Source organism: Dicentrarchus labrax, unplaced genomic scaffold (assembly GCF_905237075.1).
Source record: "Dicentrarchus labrax unplaced genomic scaffold, dlabrax2021, whole genome shotgun sequence".
Classification (NCBI taxonomy): domain Eukaryota; kingdom Metazoa; phylum Chordata; class Actinopteri; family Moronidae; genus Dicentrarchus; species Dicentrarchus labrax.
Genome location: NW_026136723.1, coordinates 8,433,696 through 8,458,368, shown reverse-complemented (window position 1 = coordinate 8,458,368; position 24,673 = coordinate 8,433,696). Strand labels below are relative to the sequence as shown.

General features: G+C 39.2%; 1 protein-coding gene across 3 annotated transcripts in view; it reads left to right on the top strand.

The window, feature by feature from the left end:
• khdrbs3 (KH domain containing, RNA binding, signal transduction associated 3) overlaps window positions 1-20,264 on the top strand; it is a 101,479-nt gene extending 81,215 nt beyond the window's left edge. For 2 of the 3 annotated variants that reach the window (XM_051391161.1, XM_051391160.1), the window contains 2 exons: window positions 10,569-10,621; window positions 12,909-14,068. In XM_051391161.1, the coding sequence (XP_051247121.1) occupies window positions 10,569-10,621; window positions 12,909-13,000 (145 nt within the window). In that variant the 3' untranslated portion in view covers window positions 13,001-14,068. Of the gene's footprint in view, window positions 1-10,568; window positions 10,622-12,908; window positions 14,069-15,180; window positions 15,236-16,676 lie in introns of those variants that run through there. The other variant, XR_007882396.1, reaches the window with a different exon arrangement.
• The last annotated feature ends 4,409 nt before the right edge of the window (window positions 20,265-24,673 follow it).

Sequence of the window (24,673 nt, the reverse complement as noted above, 5' to 3'; positions counted from 1 at the left end):
TCCTCTCCCTCTCTTACAGACTGAAGGATGCATCTTCATGAAGTGTTGTCGGTGGTTAGGTGTAGAGATGCTTGCTGGGGGGAACGAACGCAGGTCCACCGCAGGAATCTGCAGCTATTTGTTTTAAGCAGCCTTGTGAATAATGGTGGGGGTGTTTTCAGTGAAGGTGGAAGCGGGAGGAGGCCGGGTGGTGGCACTGAAGAAAAATGGAGTCCATCATGTAAAGGCTGGAGGCTGGGTCGACTCAAAGAGATTTTCATGTCTGTTATCTGGCGAGAGACAAAGCAACTAATAGGGCTCAGACATTGAAGTCTGGGCCTCCAGAGACAGCTGATTCACTTACTTCTTCTCTTATTTGTGTGTCCTGTTTCCTGGATTTGGTTGAAAAGTTACTCTTACTGCAGGCTGACATTGTGCATGTATACAACTTAAGATTTATGAACAATTTCTGTTATATGACCGTCTCTAGATTGATTGAATATTTGACCATTTGTCCATAAATATAACATATTTTGTGTGGCATGCTTGTTTTTCTTTGTCCTTTGTTTACTCTTGCAGGCAGTACATAAAGAATTATGTATATAATTATTAACATAAGGCTATGATATTATAAAACTGCTACTACTAGTACATATAATAGTGCATATTACATTTGGGTCACAGTAATTCATTTATTGCCTAATGATTGTATTTTAGCAACTGTAGTGACTACTGCAGCATAATACTGTCTTTCCATAGCAAACCTCCTCAGAGTCACAATCCTATTTAGTTTTGTGATGGACAAAGGTGCATTATTTTCACCCGAGCCCGAGGAAAGTCAGAGCAGGTCCCAGCTGCAGCGAGGCCTCGAGGAGAGTGTGTGCATGTGTGTGTGCCAGAGTGTGTGTGTGTACGTGGACGAGAAGTCTCCTAACAATGTTTCTCGAAGCCTAAGGAGCTCCCAGTCACCAATCTGAGCTCTGACTGCGTGGCAGGATTTCAGTTGCCGGAGGATAACAAGCAGAACAATTTACAGTCTCTCTGTCATGGTATTACCCCAATGGCTTATGCTAGAAACAGCCCTGCCATTTGTGAACATGAAGGAAAAGAAAGAGGATGGTTTTAAACGGCTTCTGCACTTAAAAAGATTGTAATGCCGCATCAGTGGATTTACTGATACCTTAATTATCTTGAAATATGTTTCCACAAGACATGAGATACATTTAGCTGTAGTTGGTTAGCAGAGTGTGGCTTGTCAGTCGATTATTAATATTTTATCTTACTAAATAATACTATAATGGCTTTGTTGTAGCTTTGTTCTCATTTTAGGCCATCAGAAAATTATGATGATTGATTATTGAATTTAAATATTGAATTTATTAATTGTTTAATTCATTTATGAACCCTAATTCCAGCTTCTCAAATATCTAAAAATGTGCTTTTCTATCATTCAAACTTGAATATCTTGGGGTTTGGACTGTTAGACTGTCAGAAAAGCAAGCTATCTGATGTCATCTTGTGCTCTTTGAATGTTTCACTATTGTCTTAAATTTCATATACTCAATTTTAAACATTAAACATTTGAAAGAATGAAATTAGTGGTTAGTTACAGCCCAACTGTACATGCATAACAAGCCAGGACTTGTATGTTTTTGCCAGGGACATTATTAAAGGTACAAACAAAGCACAAAAACACAGTGTGTCTCGTTAAAAACTCACAAATGCAATCCATGCATTTCCTTTCTCATAAGAATTTATACATATATATCACCAACTGTTGATTGGTGGAATAGCGTAAAGGCATTGGCAGGACTGTGTATTGTATAACTGCACAGGATACAAAAACAAAACAGATAACCCACTCTTGCTCCATAGCACTAGTGGTGGTCAGAAAGTCCTCAAGGTACCTTTAAATTGTGAGTATAAGGGAAGACGTAAAATAAATGATCAATACTACTACAAAAATAACACTACACTACTAAAACAAATCAAATTTCAAGTTTCTTGTTGGCAAAAATGTTCTTGACTATGAAAGAGTTCTTCAATCATCAATGAATTCACCCTTTACACAGCAACACTAAAACCAGCACTTTGAGTTTGAGCAGAGAAAAGTTGTTTATGATGACAACCTTTAGCTGTAAGAACTGTTTTAATGTTGGTTCACAGTTTACATCTGAATGATCAAATCTTTATCGCTACATTATATTTTGTGCTCCGATTGAGATCAGCATTTCTGATCCTGTAAATAGTACTAACTAAAGTTGTCATATAAATATAGTAGTAAAAATCACAGTTTCGCATGATAGCAATACTCTATTTCCAGTACTTTTCAATGCCATGTGTACATTCTGAAAAATGTCATGCAATACTTAGACAACATCAGTTTTTTACTGGGATTGTCTCATTGTATAATAAACAAAAACTTGTGCCAACCAGATACTGTAAAAAATGATATCATTCCATAAGAAATCTACACATACTGACTGTAAACTGTTTACTTTATTGCAGCACAGGAGCACATATACTCGGTTACTGTCACTGTTGGGTAGTGACAGTGATAAAATCTTAATGTTGTCTGATGCGTTTAACTGGTACAAAATGCTATACTGCACACTGGTTACACTAACCCCTGCCAAATGAGACAAGACATCTTGTGTAACTACACTGTACACATTCTGTCACACAAAACAGCCAAAATTGAGTAATTTAGACATAATTAAATTTGAAAGGCAAATAAGGCACTCAAAACCTTAAGACATGAGACTTAAGCTAAAGAGCCGTTTTTAGATGCCCTGAAGACATTTTACGACATTTACATGTTTCAAAAGAGAGCTGACGTCTGGGGGAACCTCGTGGAACGCTACCTCAGCATGACAGCCATGGCACTCGGTCCGCCAGCTCCTAGATCACAGCCTCCTCTTACCGTGTTTATACAACACACAGAGCACTGAGCCATCATCTTTTTTGGAGAGGCAGCAGAGGGCTTCATCTCTGGAGAGTTATCGGAAGCTGCAGCGCTTAGCTACCAATCTAGTGTTAAGGTCAAGGAGGCAGGAGAGGGCTGCTTGTGTGGAGAGCGTCTTTAATTTTATTAGCAGTTAGAAGGTGACGTCTCTGTAGGGAAATGAGAAGGATGACAGCTGTGGCACAGCCCTGGCTGGACACTTGGAGAGGTCACAGCGAGGTTGTCTCTTGCAGCTCTGGTGTGATCAAAGCATTATTTCATACTTGACACCTAAGAGACTGCCGGCTGCTGACACCTTGCACCTTCCTTTGCATCTTGCTTTGGTACGCTACATTGTAGGCTGGATCCCAGAGGCCTGAGGGCACAAGGATAGCTGTGTGACAGTGTTTTAAAGGGCAGACGCATCCCTGAGGAACAACTGTAAATCTTAGTACAAGAGACGGGCACGGAGTAGAACAGAGAAAGAAAGTGGCTGGATACGTTTCATGGTGTAGCAGTTTAGAATCGATTGCTTGAAAGAGCCCCAAAACTACTGAAAACAAACTCATCGTCAGCACACACACACAAATCTCCAGTCTCAGTGAACAACTTAGAGCTAGTTAGTCATTTTTTCAATACCAAAAACTACAAAAAGACCATAATATATCGACATGGGTTGATCTATAAATATTTAATTGAGATGGTCCTCAGAAATACTTCCTTGACAGTTTTGTTAATGTAGAATCTTCCTCCACACACATTCAGACAAAGACACACAATACACAATACACAACACACAGGGAGGATTTGAGGAGCAGTGAATCATCAGGTCCCCCAGCACAGTAGGGTACTGTAAATACAGACATATGAATAGGGAGATTATGATCTAACCATGTTGTGTCCTCTCAGTGGGGTGTTACAAATGATGATCCGTGTTGTGGTCAGCAGCTAAGTAGTCATGTCATTTAATTTATTTATTTATGAAACCTATAAGTCAGAAATGGAGAAGCCAGAGCTATTGATTGTATAGGTGTACAGTAACTGTAAACTTGCATTATTATTACTGTATATTATTTTTAACAAGACTACGAATCTACAACCATGCTAGCTTGCCATAGCAGAACTTTCAGCCAAATGCTATTGTCAGTCAAGTATAATGTTAATAATCAATTTAATTGAATATATTTTTAATAAAATATGTACGGTATGTCTGTGCCAAATTCCATGGCAATCCATCCAGTAGTAGATAGGTCACTAAAAGCCAAAACTGTCAACCTACTGGGGGCATTAGAAGAAGTCATTAATCACCAAAGTCAATGGGATTCAACTTTAGAGAACCATGAATGCACTAAATTTCATTGCAATGCACCCATTACTTGAGATATTTCCTCCTGGATCAAAGTGGTGGACTGACCAGCTAACCTAGTCTTTGGGCCATCTGGAGTCATTGGGCCATATTTGAACATCTATGGCCCGTAGTTCGTGCAGTGTTTCCTGAACTGTTGGCATTAGTTTAACTGAATAATAGATTTCAACCCACTTATTGTGGTTTCTACCAAATTTTCACCTCATTTATTTTCCTACTCTACAAGACGACCACAGCTGACAACACCAGAGCAAAGCAAAGTAAAAATTGTACACCAATCAGCCATAACACCATGACCACCTGGGCTTCCCTGGTAGGCCTCCCTGGCACTCAAGACTCCTTAGGCTAACACATCAACTTGAGGACAAACTGTTAACTTGCTGCCTAATATATCTCACCCACTGACAGGTGCCATGATAACCAGATAATCAGTGTTATTCACTTCAGCTGTCAGTGCTCACAATGTTATGGCTGATCGGTGAATGTTCCAATGAAACCATTTCAGGAAGATTCACAGTGGGGTGAAAAATGGTAGGAGGTGTTTTTCCTGGTTTGTTGGCTTGTTTGTTTTCACAATGTGTTTTAGATCACAAACACAGAGTATAGTAGTGTCATGTGCTGTCATCTCATGCAGGTGCAGAACATGTATGCATGTCAGTAGTTGGCTAGCCATCGGCTATACTCGTTGCGTTGTGTTCAATTGCGGGTGACGCAATGTATTTGATCAGCCTGCCTTTGTAAATGCTACATCTTTCAGCTCTGCTTGTTGTGTCAGGGCCCTAAGGCAGACAATACCCATTTAGTAGGAATCACAGCATAGTGTTTTTTGAATCTTAGTACAGATTGGCTGTGTTAGCTGTCTGCTTCTGAAATGCCTGCGGTGCTTCACAGATGCTGGGTACCTAGATGCTGTTTTCAAGGTAGACAGCTTGTCAAGATGAATGACAGGCGCTGTGTCGGGAATAAGACCATCTGAGGGAAAGGAGGGCGGGATTTACACCACTCTCTGTGTCTCTAGACAAAGAGTTGCATATTGTAAATGTAATGTCCCTTCAATAAAACATGACAAAGTCTTTCACAGATTCCAGATAGTCATAATGTAACAACCCAAACATGTTTCCAAATAATGGGTTTTAATGAATACTGTAGACTGACTTGACTTGAAGAGGCAGTATTTTCCCTGAAGGAAAATTTCATGTACTCTCCAAAAAAGGAGGAAAGTAACATAAATGGTCCGTTCAAAACCAGAAAGAAGACTCATTTGTAAAGTCAAATCTTTGCCGTAGGCCATTCTGTCCCTCTTTGTGGCTCTTCAGCAGGGGGTCAGCTTTGGAGATAGCTTTGCAATCAGCCACCACACTAAGCAATCACCAGTGTATCCATAAGGAGGGGTTCCATTTGAAATTATGTGAGCTTCATTTCATACTAAATGGTAAAAAAAAAAAAAAAAACTAGGCTGCTTTTTTTCCATCCTTTTACATTGTATTGTTGTCTATGGAAATCACCCCTAAGCTGGTGTAATCAGAGCATTCAGTGTGGGGCATTTTCGTCAGCATTTTACCTTTTCAACCTTGTGCCAAGAATGAAGAAAGTAAAGTGTTCTGAGGATTCACAGTCATGATAGTTAAAGTGTGGAATATGGAAGAAATAGGCTAACAGAAGAAAAGCAGCCTCTATCCACATCCGACGGGCACTGTATTACCTCTGCAGCCCCTCGTAATGTCCTACTAGATTTCTTCAAATTTATCACAGAGGACTGGAAGAGTAATGGCGATGTAAGAAAACAAAGTCCACTAGGGACGTGTACTACATCATTCAGATTTAACACTGCCATCTGTTTCGGGTGCCCAGGAACGGCAACATCAGTGCTTAAGACGAAGCATTTACAGAGATGACAGATGCTCTAGAGAGGCAGGGTCTTTACCTGTGGAAAAGTAGGCCTGGGATCAGATGCCTGATGAAAGAGACACGCTTATCTAATAGGTGTTGTGTTTGCCTCTAATGGTGCACGCCTGCGCTTTAGACAGATGTGGTGGGAGGGTTTTCTTGGCCAGTGAAGTTTAGGGAGACACAAACCAGCGGACGCCTTCCGCTAATGAATGTCAAATCAAAAGCTGACCTATTTAGAAAGTCAAAGCACTTTCACACCTATGACAGGGCAATATCTCGAGTGAGATCTAACCACCCCAGGCACCTCATCTCATGCTTGTGTTCATGCTGCCAGCTGTGCAAGTTGAAGCTGTGATCTGGGATAAATGATGATAAATGAAGAATGTACAGTGGAGAAGGTTTTTGGGTTAAAGTTTCCCAAAGTTTTTTTTTATCTCATACCAATTCAAATTACTTTTACTCACCAACATTTCTTCTTTTACTCGAAGGAACCTGAAATTCTCAAATGAAGCCAGTGACTGGAGAAGTGCTGCTATCATCTGCGTGATGATACTGTTTGTATGGAGATACAAATATAACAAGCAAGAGTGTTGTTTGTGTCGCTTGTGTTTATGCATTGCAACACATATTTCATGAATACGTTCAAGTATTCTTGCTGTTTGCAATTTCCAGTCAGCAGTAATTCCCAGTAAAACCACATGTTTAATGCTTAAATTTAGCTAAATGATACAGCTAAATTGATCAGTCACTTAACAACTTGTTGTCTGAAAGCTTTCATCATATGTTGTTCTCCTACTTAAAGCAGCAACAAGGAATTTTTTTTTGTGTTGATTCTGGCGCCCCTGTGGACAAAAGTAGTATTGTTTCCACCACCTCATTTGATTGATTTCAAAGTGAATCCGACTGAATCCGAGCCAGTGGCAGGCATTAGGTATAACTATAAAGAAATACCCAATCTTCTCGCTGATGGTCTTGTTTGTTTATGTAGGTATCAGTATTTAATTTATATTTTTTCAATACAGTTACAACCTCCTTGTAGTAGATTTAATGGCCAGATAACATAGACATATCTTTTCTCACCAAGGGTGTTATTATAATACTTTCCTTTGAGAATCTTTACTGTATAGCATCAATACAAAAAATGTCAATTTCAGTTAGAATGCTTAGATTACAGATACACTACAGAGTGGTGATTGATGTTAAATGTGCTGTAGGACAGCAGATGCTGTTGAATTTTTGGCTCCACAAAGCAGAATTTTACCGGAATCCTTGACCTTCAGGATGCATCTCTGGGCTCATCGGTCTCTGTAATTGAGAAGAGAAAGTAACTGTGGAGAGAAGTTGTGTAGCAATATTGATAAAATGTCACCTCAGAAATTAGAGGCGCCTAACAGCTTTTGTTGCACTCTTCTCCTTTGTGCAAAGAGCAGCTTTCAGCACAGCAGACTACTATTATTGGTCCTTTCTGCCTTTAGCAACAGAGAAACTTCAAGAGTTAAGGGGAAAAAAAGGCTTCTGTTTTTGCAACCGTTTTTTTGTGAGATAAACATACTGAAAATAAATGAAGGGAAAAAATGCTGACAGCCTACAGCATGTAAGCAAGCCTAAACAGTGTTAGCATTGCTGTGCAGCATCGTGGTTTGTGTTATTTGGATGTTATTTTATTGTTGAATATGACACAGAGCTGTACACGAAAGCCCAGGATTACCCAATATGTCACATACTTTCCCATATGTCTGCAAGCACCTGTGAATTGTGGCAAATTGATTTTCTGACATTCATAAAAATGTATGCTTATTTTGAAGGCGACCTCTCTGGAATACACCCCTGCATTTTAGCATAATGCGAAATCTAATTATTTAGTACCCTGTCAGGTCTTGTCTCAGGGTACGCAACGTGACGAGCCAAGACATGCATTCAGTGCTCTTATGTCTCTCTGTCACCCTCTCTTCTCCCTCCCTCTGTCTCTGTCGGCCAATGAGTGGTGTCAAGGATATTGCAGTGACTTGACATCTGTGGCAGATGCATGGTGACACCTCTGCCGCGAGGGCTGACTGGAAGCCTCACGCTCAGAGCAACAGCAGCTGGCCTCGCTTCTTGGAGGGAGACTATACTAGCACAGGGGAAAAGCCTTGTTTGCTTCTGCTGGCTTGGCATTGTTTGTATTTGAATTATGAACTGTGCAAAATTTATGCTAAGCCTGACTTAAGGCAGAGGCCTCTGTAGGGAGCTGTCTCATGTCTCATTGAGCCGCCATAGCGCTCTTAAAACGAATCCTCCCACTGTCCTCAATTGGTCATGTTGTCTTGTTCATCCTTACCAAGAAATTGTTGCAGTAAAGAATACAGCAGCCAGTCAGTCTGTCATGTTGTATGTAGAGAAGCAGTATCAGTTGTGGGGAGGCTGCCAAAGGCATCACTCCATCCAAAATACAAGACAGTATATTTTTTTACTTGCCTTTATTTGTATTTAGCAATGTAGAGCATTTTACAGTTGCTTTAAAAGTAAATGTTTTTAATACAAAGCAAACCCAGAACACACTGTTTTTCCTGGTTTTCAAAGGAACTACTTTCTACTGACAAAATAGTCCCTAATAAAACTGCTGACACTGTGTCCAAGGATTTTCAACAGAACTGTTCCTGGAAAGACGCATTGCAGTTAGATCTTTCAACATTTTTCAGCACTGGGAGCACCATAAACACAATTGTATTTACTTACATTGGATTAGCATGAAGAGATGGATGGATCTCAGACATCTCAAAACCTGGGCAAACCAAAACTCTCTTCACATGCAGCAAGAGGTATCAGGAGGGTTTTTGTGATTTAAGTGAACTGAGGAGGAGTGGCTGTTTTGCTCTAATTTTGTTAGCATGAATAAGAATATAGCTAAATATTTAGTGAATGGCAGAGCGGATCATCTGAAGTTTTCTTTTTTTCACACCAAGTTGTCCTTCTGTGCTCTAAAAGGGAAATATACATCATTCATCATTCAGCTAAATTGTAGCATTTAGCATGATGTTAACCGGTCTTTAAACAAGATTGTAGGTGTCTTTTTATAACTGGCAAATTTCATTAGCATGGCAAACAGAAATTTAATGGAATATGTGTTGTATAATCACAAAATCAATATCTGATTGATCGTCAGGAGTAATAGCCTATCAACACTAAAGGCAGACGGGAAAATGGAAATACTCGAGTAAACTGCACGTGCCTCAAAATTGTACTTAAGCACAGTACTTGAGTAAATGTACTTATTTACACTAAGGTTTTTATCTTTACTGCAAATTGAAAATCAGTTTCCTAATAATCTGTATCAGCCCTAAAAAAAACTGCATCAGTCGATCCCTACCATACTGTGGTACTATTAATGCCTCATAATGAAGGAAACAATCAGAGGTACACCTTTAGATTGTCAGTGAATGTATCGGAATATACAAAGAGGATTTTTTTTTTTACTGTGAAGCTTCTTTTTATGAATACGGCTCAGAGAAAAGCAGATAGCAGACAGAATTTGTAGAAATTGATTTCCTGGAGTGCTGCAAACTGTGGTGTAATTTGATAGAGGAGTGGAGTGTCTCAACCTCTCAGACCCAAGTTAGGCTTTTTAAGATCACACCACAAAAAGCTACCCCATTACAGTAACTGGAGCAAAATGTAATCTGTTACTTCTGCTGTGATGTGTCATTACTGTCACCTCTTTGCCCTCAGCAGTCGGGCGTGTTGATTTGGTGTGTTGGGGTTTTGGATGGTGCCTTCAGCTCTCTAATCCAGAGAGCAGAGAGGTGCTGCTGTCGCTGACAGACTGACTGACAGGCAGGCGGCGAGGACCCAGCTGTGATGGCTGGTGTCGGCTCAGTGGCAGCCTTATGATGAATTGCCTCTCTTGAATGATAGCGCTGTTACTGAATGATACTGACGCAGGATTGTTCTGTCAGCATCTCACCGGCGACCGCAAATAAAGAAATAAATAAATAAGCGAGAAATGAACCGCTATGCAACTTGCCTCCCCATCTTTTTATTTTTCATTAAAGTTGCCACCTCTCATAGATCTCCATATGCAGCGATATGGAACTGGAAGTTTGTGCAGAAATACGGCAGAGGAAATTGCCTTGTAGAACCACGAATGTGGCTGAACTTTTGAGTGATTGAAAGCTGCCTCTTGTTTGTTTTTTACTTTTATATCTAGCAGAGTATATCTGGACAAATACTGTGTTTTTCTTTATTGTCACTGCATAAATTAGATGTGATTGCATCATGAAAAATATGACTTTGATGTTCTATATTAATTCTGAAAATAAGCTACATTTACATTTACTTAGTGCAATATAAATGTATTATTTATTCATTTACACATGCTGATATTCACCTTAGTGTTCTGTCTGTTTGCAGCTCAGATGACTACTATGAATACGGACACAGTGGGGAATCATATGATTCGTATGGTGAGTTGCAGACCTCTCTTCCTCCTGTATATCTTGTGTCAATTGTCAGAACAGCAATTTCTACTTCCCGACTGTGCACCGGAAGCTTCATTTCATAGGCCATAACTTATTATTCAACATATTCATGTTTTACAATACCCCTTCAGTTCATTTGGCTCATTAAGAGAAAACAATGGCACTAAAAACCAGGAAACATTAACAAACTACAGGAAATGACACACACACAAAAAAAAGATTTTGAAACAATTGCGCACCAAATCTGAGTTTTGAAATCTTATCTTTATGTTTTTCTCAAAGAAAAACAAAAGACATTTCTAACAGAAACCTTGCCCACTGACTTAAGTGATTTTTGAAATTTAGGTTGTTTACTCCAAAAAACAGGGCTGCCCTGGAGCACTGATAATTCCCTTACTGTACTTCAGAGGAGAAAAGAAAGTGTCAAAACCAGGGAAACTTTAACAAGCTGATACTGGAGCTCCAGAATCACTTTAAAATCTACTTTGTTTTTCTTTGACTTCACTAAAACGGCTGGAAGTACACATGAAAAAGAACCAGCACTTCAATCGACCATAAACAGCTAGTTGGGGTGCTCATATCTTATCCTACAGCAAAAGGTCATTCATAATTACAGAGATTAACTCTACTAAGTCTTTTGACAAATGTGAAAATGTTTCGGAGTCTGTGTGTAAACAGAATATATTAAATGTGAGTTAATATGGAGTTTTTAATGCTTTCAGTGTGTGCAAAGGCCTTGAAAAGATTATTAGCAGACTATAATGACATTTGCCAGGATGTCTATATGAAGGTTAGTCTTGGTCAGGTTCATCATGCACATATTCATATGCATGTACCCCTATCCCCAGCTAACCAAACTCTACCCTGCAGTTTGATACTGTATATCACTAAAACCTCACCAGCTCCGGTCGCCACAAAATTCAGACAAATTTAACGCCACCGAGATACTGTTCAACAATACTGTGTCAGCTTTTGACTAGATACAGTGAAAAAGTGGGCCAAGGTCATATTTGCTGCAGAGTGCACTTGAATGATAGTAGAGCTAATATACAGTGCAGCACAGGAGGCCATGCTGCTGAAGGTTGATCCTTTTCTAATCACGTTTGTGTGCGAAGTGAAAAATAAGTAGAAGAGGAAGTTAAGTCGTCTCTGGTTCTGGTGTGTACATTTTAATTATTTCAAACCAAATCTGTTCTGACAGTGCAGGTGAAAATATAAGATCAGTGTTAGATTGATTTGGATTGTGATAGATTAGTCTGTCTGCTGAGCTCAATCTCAGACATTTTACTTTACCATTTCTAAGTGTTTTAGAGATTTCTCAAAATAGAATGAAAGTGACAGATTTTTGGGGTAAAATGTACATATGAGTACTTATTTGGCAAGAAAAGGAGAATCCTCTGCATCAGAAGGATATCATATTTTGAAGACTTACTGTGCATGCGTTCACTTCCTGCTTTAGTGATTAGAATTTTTCGGAAGTCAAAGCTAATAAAAACTTTCCCAACTTTTCTGGCAACACAAGTGGAAGAACTAAGCACCTTCAACTCATTAGAGTGCTGCGTACCTCCACACAGAAATAAAAGACGCTGCCACATGGGTCACACAGAAAAGGGGCGACAGTTCAAAGGAAACAGATAAACAGCGTTGATGTGCATCCTTGTTCTCGAAACACAAGGTTACCTTGGTCTGTTTCTTCAAAGTGACTGTCAGTGAAAGGGTGACAGGTTTAATTAAGGGGTATTGGCTATGTGCTGCCAACAGAGAGCCTGTACTCTACAGAAAAAACAACAACCCTTTGTGAGCCTCAGCTCTAGGGAAGTCTCAGCGCTGGCTGAAGATCAGACAAAGGGTGCCATCGATACTGGCACTTTCACATTGACAGTACCAGGGGGTGAGCAGGGGCTGATTTGGGCTAATGGTAATTGTGACCTTTTTGCTGGGAGCCACTAAACGGGTCCTTTTCAAGTAGCTATTTGATCCTCTCATTCAATTATCTGAGATGCATCCTTCCAGGTGAAAGTCAAGCTTCTTGGGGTGAGTCGCTGTTTGTATCCCCGGCTTGAAAACAGCGCTTTTGTTATGAGATGAGCAGCATCGATACCCGACAATCAGAGCGCTCACAACTTTCCTTTCGCATTATTTTCATCGAAGGGAGCATATTTACAATATTTGCATAAAGCTTAAAAGACTTACACGGGTTGTTATGAATGAATGATTTAAGTATACGCCTCTGTAATCACTCCCCATCTGTTTCTTTTCCTTTCTTCTTCAGGTCTGGAAGAGTGGGCAAACAATCGCGGCAAGGCACAGTCTGCACGAACAACCAAGGGAGCGTACAGAGATCAGCCATACTCCAGATATTGAACTGTTTATACAACCCGCACCTGAGTCCTCATGGCTGTTTCAACCCAAGTAATGGATTTTTTATGGACGCTCCCACCTTTTTAGAATCGAAAACTAAACCGCAAAATAATACAAATGAAACCGTGGTAGTGAGACACTGAGTGAGTTAGAACTGGTTTTCAAAAATGGCATCCCCCTGATTATAAAAACATGCTCCCACTGGGTAAAATGTGTAATGCAATTGAGGTATCCTTTCCTCCAGGAGAAATCGACTGGATGTTGAGACTAAGAAAGACTCCATAGTACATTAAGTTTCTCTCTCAGCTCTGTGATTGTGAAGAATGACATTGTATCAAGCTATTTTACTTGGTAATGATTAGTGACTCACTATAAGCTGTCGATACAATGTTTCTGCACAGCTGCCAGTGCAACTTAATTTATCACCCTCTATTCTTCAAACCTTGAACTGCGTGGTTGATCACTTTAAAATGTAGTAGCTTAGTTCTAGGAAAGTGCAGTACTGTAGATATTCTTTCTGAGGGGTAATTGGTGAAATTGTGTCCCTTGTAAATCAAACATTTAAAAACTGAAAAAGAGAAAAAATCATACTGTATACACATTGTTTTGCTGTTTCCTCCTTTTTGTAATATAATAGTTCTTTAGTGTTAAAGGGCTTATAAAAGCATGGTGTGCAACTGTGGATATTGTCAGCTGTTTTATTCTGAAAAAAGCCTATGTAGTTGTGTTCATGATTATGGCCCCAAAACATCCATTTTAATACATCTATAAATAGCTGCTCATACTTTCTGTACACCGAACAACCAGAGCTGCAAAACAGTCCAGGAGCTTTTTAATTTTTGTGATTCTTTTTAGATGCTCTAAATAAGTAATTTTGATGTCATTCTTTGATTTAAGACGAGATACTGATTTTGTAGGCATAATAATCAATTTTAAGATACTAAATCACATCCTGGTGAATTGGTAGCCATTTCCATCTAGAGATTTGTTGAACTATATTGATTCTGAGCTTATGTAAGCCCTTTAATATTTTCTTCTTTGTTGATGCTGAATAAACATTTTGAAAGAAAACACTTGTGTTGGAGAGAATAATTATGGACTCATAAAAAGCCTTTATAATTTAAACTAACAAACCAATATGAAAAAGCTAGATAAGTTTGGAATATCCACTAGACAGAAGCTTGTAATGAATTAAAACACAATGCATATCGTCATAACTAAGTGAGAAACAAAATAAAACAACATATGTTCCTGCAAAAAATCCAAAGTGGTAACAATAGCATTACCAAAAACACTTACAAACAGTGCAAATAGCAAATGGCTGTTTGTGACCTTGTAAATGACCTTAGTAATCTGATAAGAATGGTTTCCTATTTGTATTTGGGCGCCATGTGATGCATTTTGTAGGAAATCTCTCCGACTGAGATTTGGAGGATTTAGCGATAACGACATTGCCACTCTTGAAACTCTCTCCACTCTGTTTGTTCACATAATTCGATGTGAAGCGAACGCTGATCACGTCAAGCATCATCAGTAAACACGCATTAACTCTCTGAGTGTTTACCCTGACACAGACGGCTCGTAACGCTGCATCAAAGCCTCCTTGACCTCTAGGCCATGTTCGGTTCGGTACACGGTGGGTGGGGGGGTGGATTGCACTCTCTTCTTGTTTTGCTCTTTCTGTTCTCCGGTCATGTGACCCTCTCCCAGTCGTTTAAAGAGCCTGCCTTTGCCCCGTCCATTAAAGAGACTCTAAATGACCCCCAGCTGACCTCCGCAGAGAGAGGATGGCAGTAGCTGTTTAAAAAGACCTCCGTCCCACAAGGTAAACAACCTGACCCAGTTTAACCTCTCCCCTAACGTAGTTGAACATAAAACCTCTCTAAACTTAAATGTAATATGTTTTCCTGTCTCTGTTAAGTCCGTAATCTATGCACAAAGCTGGGAATAATTAGATATCTGTAACAAAAAACTGTAAAAAAAGTATGATAAATAGCAGTAATATTTCAACGAACTGTATAGTGAAATAACTTTATACTAAGACTTTGATAAAATATATCCTCTGTTACAATAATTGAACCATAAAATATTATGTGTCTTGGCATTTGTTTTCATATTAGTTATAAAATATGCTCATGTGGTGAACCTGCGTGGTCATAGTGTTGTTTATATTCCCCTTCTAGGTTGACCTCCCGGCTACACCAGGCCATCCATCCAATTATCTCATTGGTGCTAAAGGTATGTTGTTTGAAGTGCCATTACGCTTCTGATGTTTACGATGATGTTTTGCATGTGAACATTAAAATAGACTGAAAGTATGGGGACGAATAAGGATAAAACTTAGCTTTGAGGTTGGATCTGGTGAATCTTAAGGATTCTTGAGTAACTTCCAAGAAGGCTGCAGAAAAATGGCAAACAGCTTAATTCCAGTTTTTCAAATGTTAAAAGACACATGTTATGTATTTTCTTGCATGTCAACATAATGCAGTTAACCTATAAGGGTCAAATAGTGGCCAAAAAACTTCTAGGTTGGGGATTCAAGAACTCCAGAAAATGGGCAATAGCTTCATTTTAGTCTTCATATGTATTAATCTTTAAAGCCCAAACAGTTAAATAAAGATCTCTTTGGTGATTTATAGGCAAGTTAACATGATAATATACTGGAATTATGGGATCAAATAAAGGTCAAAAATATTGAATGCTTAAAGGTTGGATCTGGAGACCCTTGGGGATTCTTGAAAAGGTTCCCAGAAATCTGCCAAAATATGGGCAATAGGTTAATTCCACAGTTCTTTCAAGTATTCAAAGATAAAAGTTATGTGTGTGGTGTCTATGATGGTTTTGTGTATGTGAACATTAAGATATACTGACACCGTGGGTTCAGATATGATATCTGAGCTTCAAAGCTTGATCAAACGAACCTTCCAAATTTTTGAAAAGGTTCCATGACTACAGAAAAAATGAGACTAAATAAATATAGCTGTTATTTCAATTATTCAAATATGTGTGATCTTGGTCTAACCATGCAATATAAGCAGTTATATAAGGGTGAGGGTAAGGGGTTACAGCTAGGGTAGTAACAGTCTAACAACAGAAATCCTCAAAGATGAAGGGCTGACCCTCAGAGAAGATCCCAAATGAGGGTCTAACCGGTTTGGGTGTGGATTTGAAAACCCATAGGAGGCACAAAATGAAATATTTTTCAGAGGACACAGTGTTATCATGACATATTAAATATTAATGTGACTTTGAGGCAAGTTGATGTTCTCTTGACGGATGTTTAATGTTAAAAATATTTTTTCTGGGGCTTGTGAAATCCTTCAGAATCGCCCCTAGTTTGGAGGCTCGACCCTCAGCTCTCCTGTTATACCCTTCCACAATCCCCTCAAGGGGATACCTGTCCTGACGGACTCTCTGCCTCACTTTGTACCTATGCAATTAGTGTATAAGAGCACTGTCATCTGAACCACAACGGAGTCCCTGTTGCTGCAGTTTTAAAATGACACCCCGTGCTTGTATTAAGTAGAGGAAAGTAATGCCTGACTGCGTTGCCCAAAAAATCCTTGAACCAGAGTGTGATGATAGGACAATCCTGAAAAATGCCTTTCTTTTCTTTGCCGTTTAATTTCTTTTTTTAAGCTAATATTGTTTGTCTTTCTCTTCTTTCCTCTCTTAATAGACTTGACAAACCACACACGAGCTTCCCTCCAAACATTCAAGCCCACGCAATGTCAAACCAAATCCCGAAAAAGTCCGTCCAACTTCAAAAAGGGTCTGCCCTTGGTCAGGCGTTGGGCATTCAAATTTTCCCAGTCTGGACTGAGATGAATCCTGAATCCTACGGGGGACAAGATGGAGTGACCCTTTCAGACTCAGAAAAAAAAGAAGGGAGGAAAAAGATAATAGATGTATCACACATCGTCATTCTCCGAAGAAAAGGGAGGGAGAGAGGAAAACCCGCGAGGCAAATGGAGTTCCTCATCCTCTGGGACGATCTGTCGGAGTATATTTCCTTAAGAGCTTCACCGGCTCTGTATACATTTTACATACACACAGGAGTGCTCTGAACTGACTGTGAACCTGCCCTGTATCTTTCTTCATTCAGCCTGTTGTCTAACACTTACATTAGACATTAGCTGTCGCCTACCAGAGAGGATGAGTAAATAAATAATGCAATATGCTAAAAGAATGAAATCATATTTCTAGCAAAGACACTTCTGATCTCATATTGTTGTGCTCATTAACCTATATCCAATACACACGATGAATAAATAATTCACCAAGTGCCTTATTGTTGCATTGTTGTGACAGTTTATAATGTTTAGTGCCATTGCCAGAGTTGAATTATGAGGCAGTACGCAAGAAAAGGTAGCTATTTTTTTCTTCCTTCATGCTGTTTTTTTTGGTTTTCTGTATGCATCACTACAATGCTGGAAAACACCACCCAGGCACACACAAGGGTACAGTCTATTCCAGATGTATTGCTTAATCAGAATCGACTTCAGTGGATATTACAATTCCAAAATAGCTTTCTATCGGATAGAGAGCTTCATTCTGTCTTGTGCATAAGTCCAGATAGGCTGATCCGTATTCCACACAGTTGTATGTCCTCAGTGGCAGACAATAGTTTTCCATTAGAGGAAGTGATTCTCTCTGGAGCCTCGGGCCAAGCCTCACACAATAACACAGCGACCTAAAGCTTGCATCTCAGGCTCCCAGAGTCAACTCTCATCACCTCCGGGGGTTGATTCCCCCTCTGAGGTGGCTTAAAACGACAGGCTTATCTGAAGTAAGCTTGTCCGAGTTAATAAAGTAAGAGCAGCTTATTTGATTAAGAATGCATACAAAGGAAGCTGTAGTGATCTGTCACTGGGAGACATGTCCATTTCAACACTAGAATACGAATCAATGGGCTCCAAACGTTGGGTACTGGGACCATTGGAGGTCTTTTAAAAAGGCTTCAGAGGATCTGGAGCAAAATTAGAAATAGCTTAAAGACCACAAAAACCTATTTACTCCATCCGCTTCTTACGATGACTCATGAGGTCGTGCATGAACACTATGTCCTACCAAGATTTGAACAGTTTTGGTTCCATCAAATAAGAGATTCCTGTATTGTTTATTCATCATTACTTTGTCCCTTATTTTAGGTAGGCCGTTGGAAATCCAGATGGCACGCATTTCCATGCACCAATCAGAGTTCAGCAACATTTGAATCTGAATGTGATGACATTTCAGATCAGAGGACATCTAAACAGTCCTGATAAAGCAGACTAGCTAAGTAGGAGCGGGAAAATCCGTCATTAGTTTTCTTGCTGAGAGTTTGACAAGAACATTGATACCACTCACATGTCTGTATGGTAAAAATGTAGCTAGGGCCAGTTAGCTTAGCTTAGCATAAATACTGGAAACGGGAAAATGGCAAGCCTGGTTGTGTCCAACAATAAAATCCACTTACCAACGCCTCTAAGGCTCACTAGCTAACACACCACGTCTCATTTGTTTAATCCATACAAAAACCAAAAGTGTACAAACACTATTTCTTGGCCATGACCAGTAGCCTAACTTCCTTGAGTGTCCACTGGTTGCATGGTTATTGGTGGAATTGTTGTTTTACACCTTCTAAACAAACTAATATGTATATAGCGTTATTTCTTGTATTGATGGATGGCAGATTTCGTTACCTTTAGACAGCCAGGCTGGCCGTTTCCTCCTCTTTCCAGTATTTATAATAATGATAATAATAATAATAATAAGTCTTATGTTTACCAAATAATATCAATCTTCTTATCTAACTATCAGCAATAAAACAAATTTCCCAAAATCCCTTAAAGCTGCTGTAAGCAACTTTTCATGAAAACATGTTTTTGTCAGTTTTTCTGAAACTTTCACTATATCCTGACAGTAGCTCATGACACAGATAATCTGTGAAAAAATCCGGTTCCTCTGGCTCCTCCTAGTGCTCCTAATGATATTTGTAAGAATTCACTAGGCCTGAACGAAAACAACCAATCAGAGCCGAGAAAGATAGTTGATTGTTGAATCTCCGAGGGCATCAAATTTGGGACCCTGGGACTCAACAATCAACTGGGCCTGGTGGATTCTCACAAATGTTACTACTGTCAGAACACATTGAAAATGTCAGCACCTACTACAGCTTTCAATACCTAGGATTTTTTTCTGAACTTCAACTTGGATTTTGTTTGTTTTTTACCTTATTTAGTCTTGAAAATATTAGAAATAATTGATTTATTTAATAAGATTTGAAACCAACTCAGGGGCTTCAAAGTTACTATGTGTATAGCGTGATTATAGATATATATGATTATAGTAGCCTTCAAAACATGGTAATGGTTTAAGTTGTGTTTGTTGGAACATAAGATAATACAGACAGTGAAAACTGGTGCAGTCTATGTGTTTCTTTTAGCCATTTTTGTCCCTGCCCTATCTGCCCTAGTAAATAACTTGAGTAAAGGTCAATTATATCTGTCCTTTTTTGGCTTTCAAAAAGTAAATGGCTTTTGATTCTGTGAAGTGTGCTTATCCACTTGTATTCCTCTTAATCATGTTCAGGATCTAAAGTGGCCGCCTCCTGCCTTTTGTTCTATAATTAACTGGAGGGCTCTTAATCTTACTGAGATTAAAACACCCTGATCAATGTTGAAGTGTCCCTCTGTCTCTTTTAGAAGTGAGCGCTAATGTGACCACGGGTCAGTGTGCGTGGCCTGCTAAATGGAAACTCGGAGTGAGAAGGATCGATCATCACGGGGCTTTGAGGGAGCAACAGCAATAATATACTGAATGTAACACCATTATGGAAATCTTTCAACATCAATACACCCATCAAACTTTTCTTTTATCTGGGAAGTGTAATTATTTATGTGGTTAGCATTTTAGTGACTTTTAGGGCAAAGGAGCACATATTAAAAATATCAGAGAAAAGGGTTAGTCACAAGCAAATACAAAAGACCGAGAAAAAATAGAAGGGAAAACAAAAGGTGAGGTGAGAGCAAGTGCACACGAATAGTAAGAATGAAAGGAAATGCTTTGTACGCGGGAACAAGACTGAAAAATAAAACTTTTTTAATACAACTGTAAGCCAAATCAATATATGTACTTGTGTACCATACGCTGTGTATAAATTGTGCATATTGTACATCCTGTTTCTGTATGATTTCCATGTGCTGTTATGCGTTAAACTCACTGTGTCGATAGATAAAGACATGTTGAGGCTGTAGATATCCTTAACAGTAATAAAAAAATTATCTTCTTCATAAAAAAGCCTGATAAATATTCTTTTGTGAGTGTTTTGTGATTGTGCAGCACCGACTACAATGTGAAGCTCCCTTTGACACCGCACTTCTAAGTCAGTATATGTTCACCACGCTGTGTCATGTCGGGAAACGAATCATAAAGGCAATTCCACTGTCCCAACTGTTTAGGATTGACACTCTGTAATGAAATGTGAACTAAATATAGTTTTATTAACTCCGAGGGGGAAACTCATGATGAGTTTTGGCAGTTGGCATGTTTTTCTAACTTCAAAAACCCACCACTGCAGGGATATTATTTACCTTGATACGCCCTTGAAATAATAGTTGCAGATCAAATAAGTTTGTGTTGCAAAGGCTGTCTCAGTCTCCAACCTTTTAAATATTGTATGTTCTCCTCTGCTGCTGCCTTGGATACATCTCTCTCCTCATGTAAATGCTGCTGTTCTTTATTCTTTCTGCTATTTCTCCCCCCTGCTTTAATCCTTCAGGCCGATCCACTTTGAAGTTGTTTCTCAGCTGTGTGAAATTTGAGATTAAAGTCCATCTGTTCATGCCCACCCATCGATACATACACAGATATAAACAAAAACAAAACCAGACAAAAAGGGGTTGTTGTTTTTAATGGGTCAAAGGCAGCCGTAATATGATTGAGCCAGAAATGGTAATGGACCAGTTGAGTGAGCGCTTTCAGCCTCACTGGATCGATTACACCTGACACAGGCCATTGCAGACAATGAATTTCATATCTAATTTTTATTTATTCATCAGCACGGGAAAATAGGGCTGTCAAGGCCAGAATCTTTCAAAGGACTGCGCAGTCCTCAGCGCCTATAAAGGAGTGTCTGGGCTTGTGTGTGTGTGTGTGCATCGCAAACAAATCCCCTTTTTTATTTTCTTTCAGGTGAGAATAGCGACATACTATCCCCCAATAAACCCAGTGTGAGCCTGTGGCAATTTTGTTAGTTTTTCCGCTGGTCAGCCTGGTTAATAAACTGATGCATTCTGATGATACCCAGTCCCACCTCTACTGTATTGTTCGCTTTTCATTCCAACTGCAGCGCCAGCGAGGGAGAGCCCTCAGCGTAAATATTCTCTGTAAACCAACAGCCAGGCAGAGCCGGGAGATTAAAACAATTGTTTATGCTTTCCGTGCATACAGGGAGATATAAGCAATATAAGCAGACAGAGTGCTCCAAATGAAATAGCACAGAAATGATGCTATCACATTGCAAGCTCAATATGAATAGACTCATGGGGTGAGAGGATATTGCAAAGACACCATCATGAGGAAAGTTAAAAGCCCATCACCTATAGTGTTTACCTTAACACCTATTTCCACTCATGGAACATTGACCTTCTAAATGACATTTACCTCCTGTTTAGCTGAGCGTGTTTGGCATTTAAAATGTCCTTATTCAGCCACTACACCTTTACTCTGCCCAGGAACATGGTAAATAATGGAGGAAAGAATCAATGTGCTACCCTGTTATTCTAGGGGAAAAGTCTGATTACACTTCACATTGCTTTAATTGTAGTGTATTTACGTGTACTGTATATTAGCATTGGTAAAATGTTGTAATTAGGAAATTATAGACTGTGTTCCTGCGAAGTGTTCTTGCAGTAGTGCAAAACTAGCAGAGTACAAAATTGAATGCACTAAATGGCTACTTACAGTGTGCAGTAAAACTCCATATGACTGGCTGTTATTGGCAAAGTCATACTGTGATGATCCTCAGTCATTTTGAGGGTGATAAATAATTACAGAAAGTAGTTTAAGGAGCCAAGGAGTTGATTACTGGGAGGTTGCGGCTCCAGGAACGAGCAGGTCATCCATTCATCAGTCGGCGGTTCGACCCCCTCCTCCTGTCCACGTGTTGAAGTGTCCTTGAGCAGCGTGGCCAGGCCAGCGTCTGCCATGGCAGCATGATGGGTGAAGAAGAGGCACACTGTAAAGTGCCAATGTATGGAATGGAACCTTTTTTTATATATATATATCATACTTTGTTATGGCTTTATAAGGCTTAAATAATGGCTTTCTTATTGGATAACCAACAACGCGTTATAATATTTTATAGATCCGTTATAAACCATTAAAGAATACCTTTGGGTTGCAAGGTTGTCATCCATCAGAAGAGCCCTCCCATGAACAGAAAACGTACCGTCTGGAAAATAATCTGTTACAAATGTTTATTCCTCCACTTTTATATTTGGCTGACAGTATACATACTACAAAATATGTAAAGAACAGACACTATACAGAATATAGGAGTGTGTACTCTAAGTGTGAGTGATGGAAATACACAGAAAAATGTTGTTCTCAGTCCCTGGCTCTTGTGTTGTGTAGAAGCCTAAAAGTTCTTAATTTATGTAGACAGAGAACTAACAGTATCCCAACGGATTAATGCAAAACCGGGGGGACCATCATGAAACCAAAAAAATATTAAATGTAAATTTCCTCCCTTTTTGTGATTTACAGAGCAGATCATTTATGATGGAATATGTAGAATATATAAGAGAAGTGGTAAGAGAAGGAAGGTCGGAGAGTGAAGAGGTGAAGAAGGGGCTATTATATGGATAACGGATGGCAGCAAAATGGCCTCTGAATCAAGCAATACACAGTGTCACATCCAGGGTGCAGCAGGCAGGACTGAACAATTTGATCTTATGCTGTATTAGCTGGATGTCCTATGTAGGACTGAGAATCTGCCCCACTGGGGTCCGGGAAGGAGAGTTTGGAGCTGATTTTGGCAGTAGCTCAGCCTATAGGGTTATGGCCTCAACACACACCATAGCAGCCATCTGCAGCGTGCAGCTCCTATAGGTTTGTATAATGAAATATTACCAGCTTTTAACATTAAAGACTTAAAGGATTTTGATTAAAAGCCTTCATTAATGACTTAATTAAAACTTAGTCTTATTAATGGCTTATAAATAAATATAAAGCCTAGGTAAATTTTTTATTTCCCATTATTAAAACCATTACTTACAACTAATAAACCCATTATAAAGGCTGCCTTATTAGAGTATAAGTATGTGGTAAGTGGTACCAGTAGAACTCCTGACATGGCTTTAGTCTGCTGTCAGTCATTCCTGATGGTTTGATTTTGTCTCGGGCTTTAGGGCAATCCCCTCGGCAGCCGGGTGAACACGACCCGGCTTTAGCGTTACATCAGTGTTGGATGAGATGATGAAACTGTCAGCGCTCCTTTCTCTCACTGTCCTCGGAATAAAGGTACAGAGATGGACCTCCTGACCTCCGGGATTGTCCGTCTGTGTGTGCCTGTTTTTATTCTCACAGAGCACTGGATGATTTCATGCACTTTCATCCTCTCTTCAGACCGGCTTCTGCATTCCTCTGACTTTCTCCCGTCCATCTTTATGTTTCTCTCTCTTTGTTACTTTATGTCAGCCTGACTATTTTGATAGTCTCATAGCAGTGGAAATGTAACCCCCGGGGCATTTGACCTCTAACAGCCTAACAGTGTGTGTACTCAGAATATTTCTATGGGTTTAAATTACGCATTGAAATTCTCCCTCAGATACACATTCTTTTGTGCAATGTATTGAAACAGGGCTGCTGCTGGCCATTTGGATGCCTGCTTTGTGGTGCCTGATGTCCAGTACATGCCTGACATCTGAATTATTAATTATTAGTTATTAGTTATTCTATATATCAGGGTTTTCCCTCAGTTTTTTGGAGGGCTTAGATGCTGCAGTTGCAGTGGGGGATTGTATGGTCATGGGGTTTTCAGGGTCCTTTTTTTCAAGAAAATTAGATGTTATTTGACTATAAATTATGCATTTTCACATAATTTTAGACTAATATCATTAATATTTATTTTAAGGTCCCCACACAGGTTATAGTTTTTCACATTACAGCTCTTTTTTCTCTACTTAAGAATTGTTGTTGTTTTTTGAAGTAATTTTAAAAAGAAGTATGAATTCAAAACAGGATTAAACTTAATTCATATTTAAAATATGGCCAAAAAATTCTAAGAAAGCAACAGATCTAGACAGGGGCAGATCTAGAGGGCCAGCATGCTGGGCAGCTGTCACCCCAGTTTAGTGTAGAATTCATAAAGATTCATTTTTTAAATAATTGTTAAAAAACAAAAATTAATACATTTAATTGAATGATATGTTATGGCCACATTTTAGACTAAGTGATAGGCGTATGTTCAGTGAAAAAATGGAGAAAAGAATGTCTGAAGATTTGGAAATAAAACAATTTATCGATTTCTAATGCCACTTTTAGATATTTATGTCCAATGCTTTACTAATGTGCTACAATAATGTAATGTTTTTGAGTTCAAATATCTTCATTTGGGGAATTTTCCTAGCAAATATTGATAGATGTGATTGTCTGTGCTTAAATCATTATATATTTCTGCCACCCTCTGGC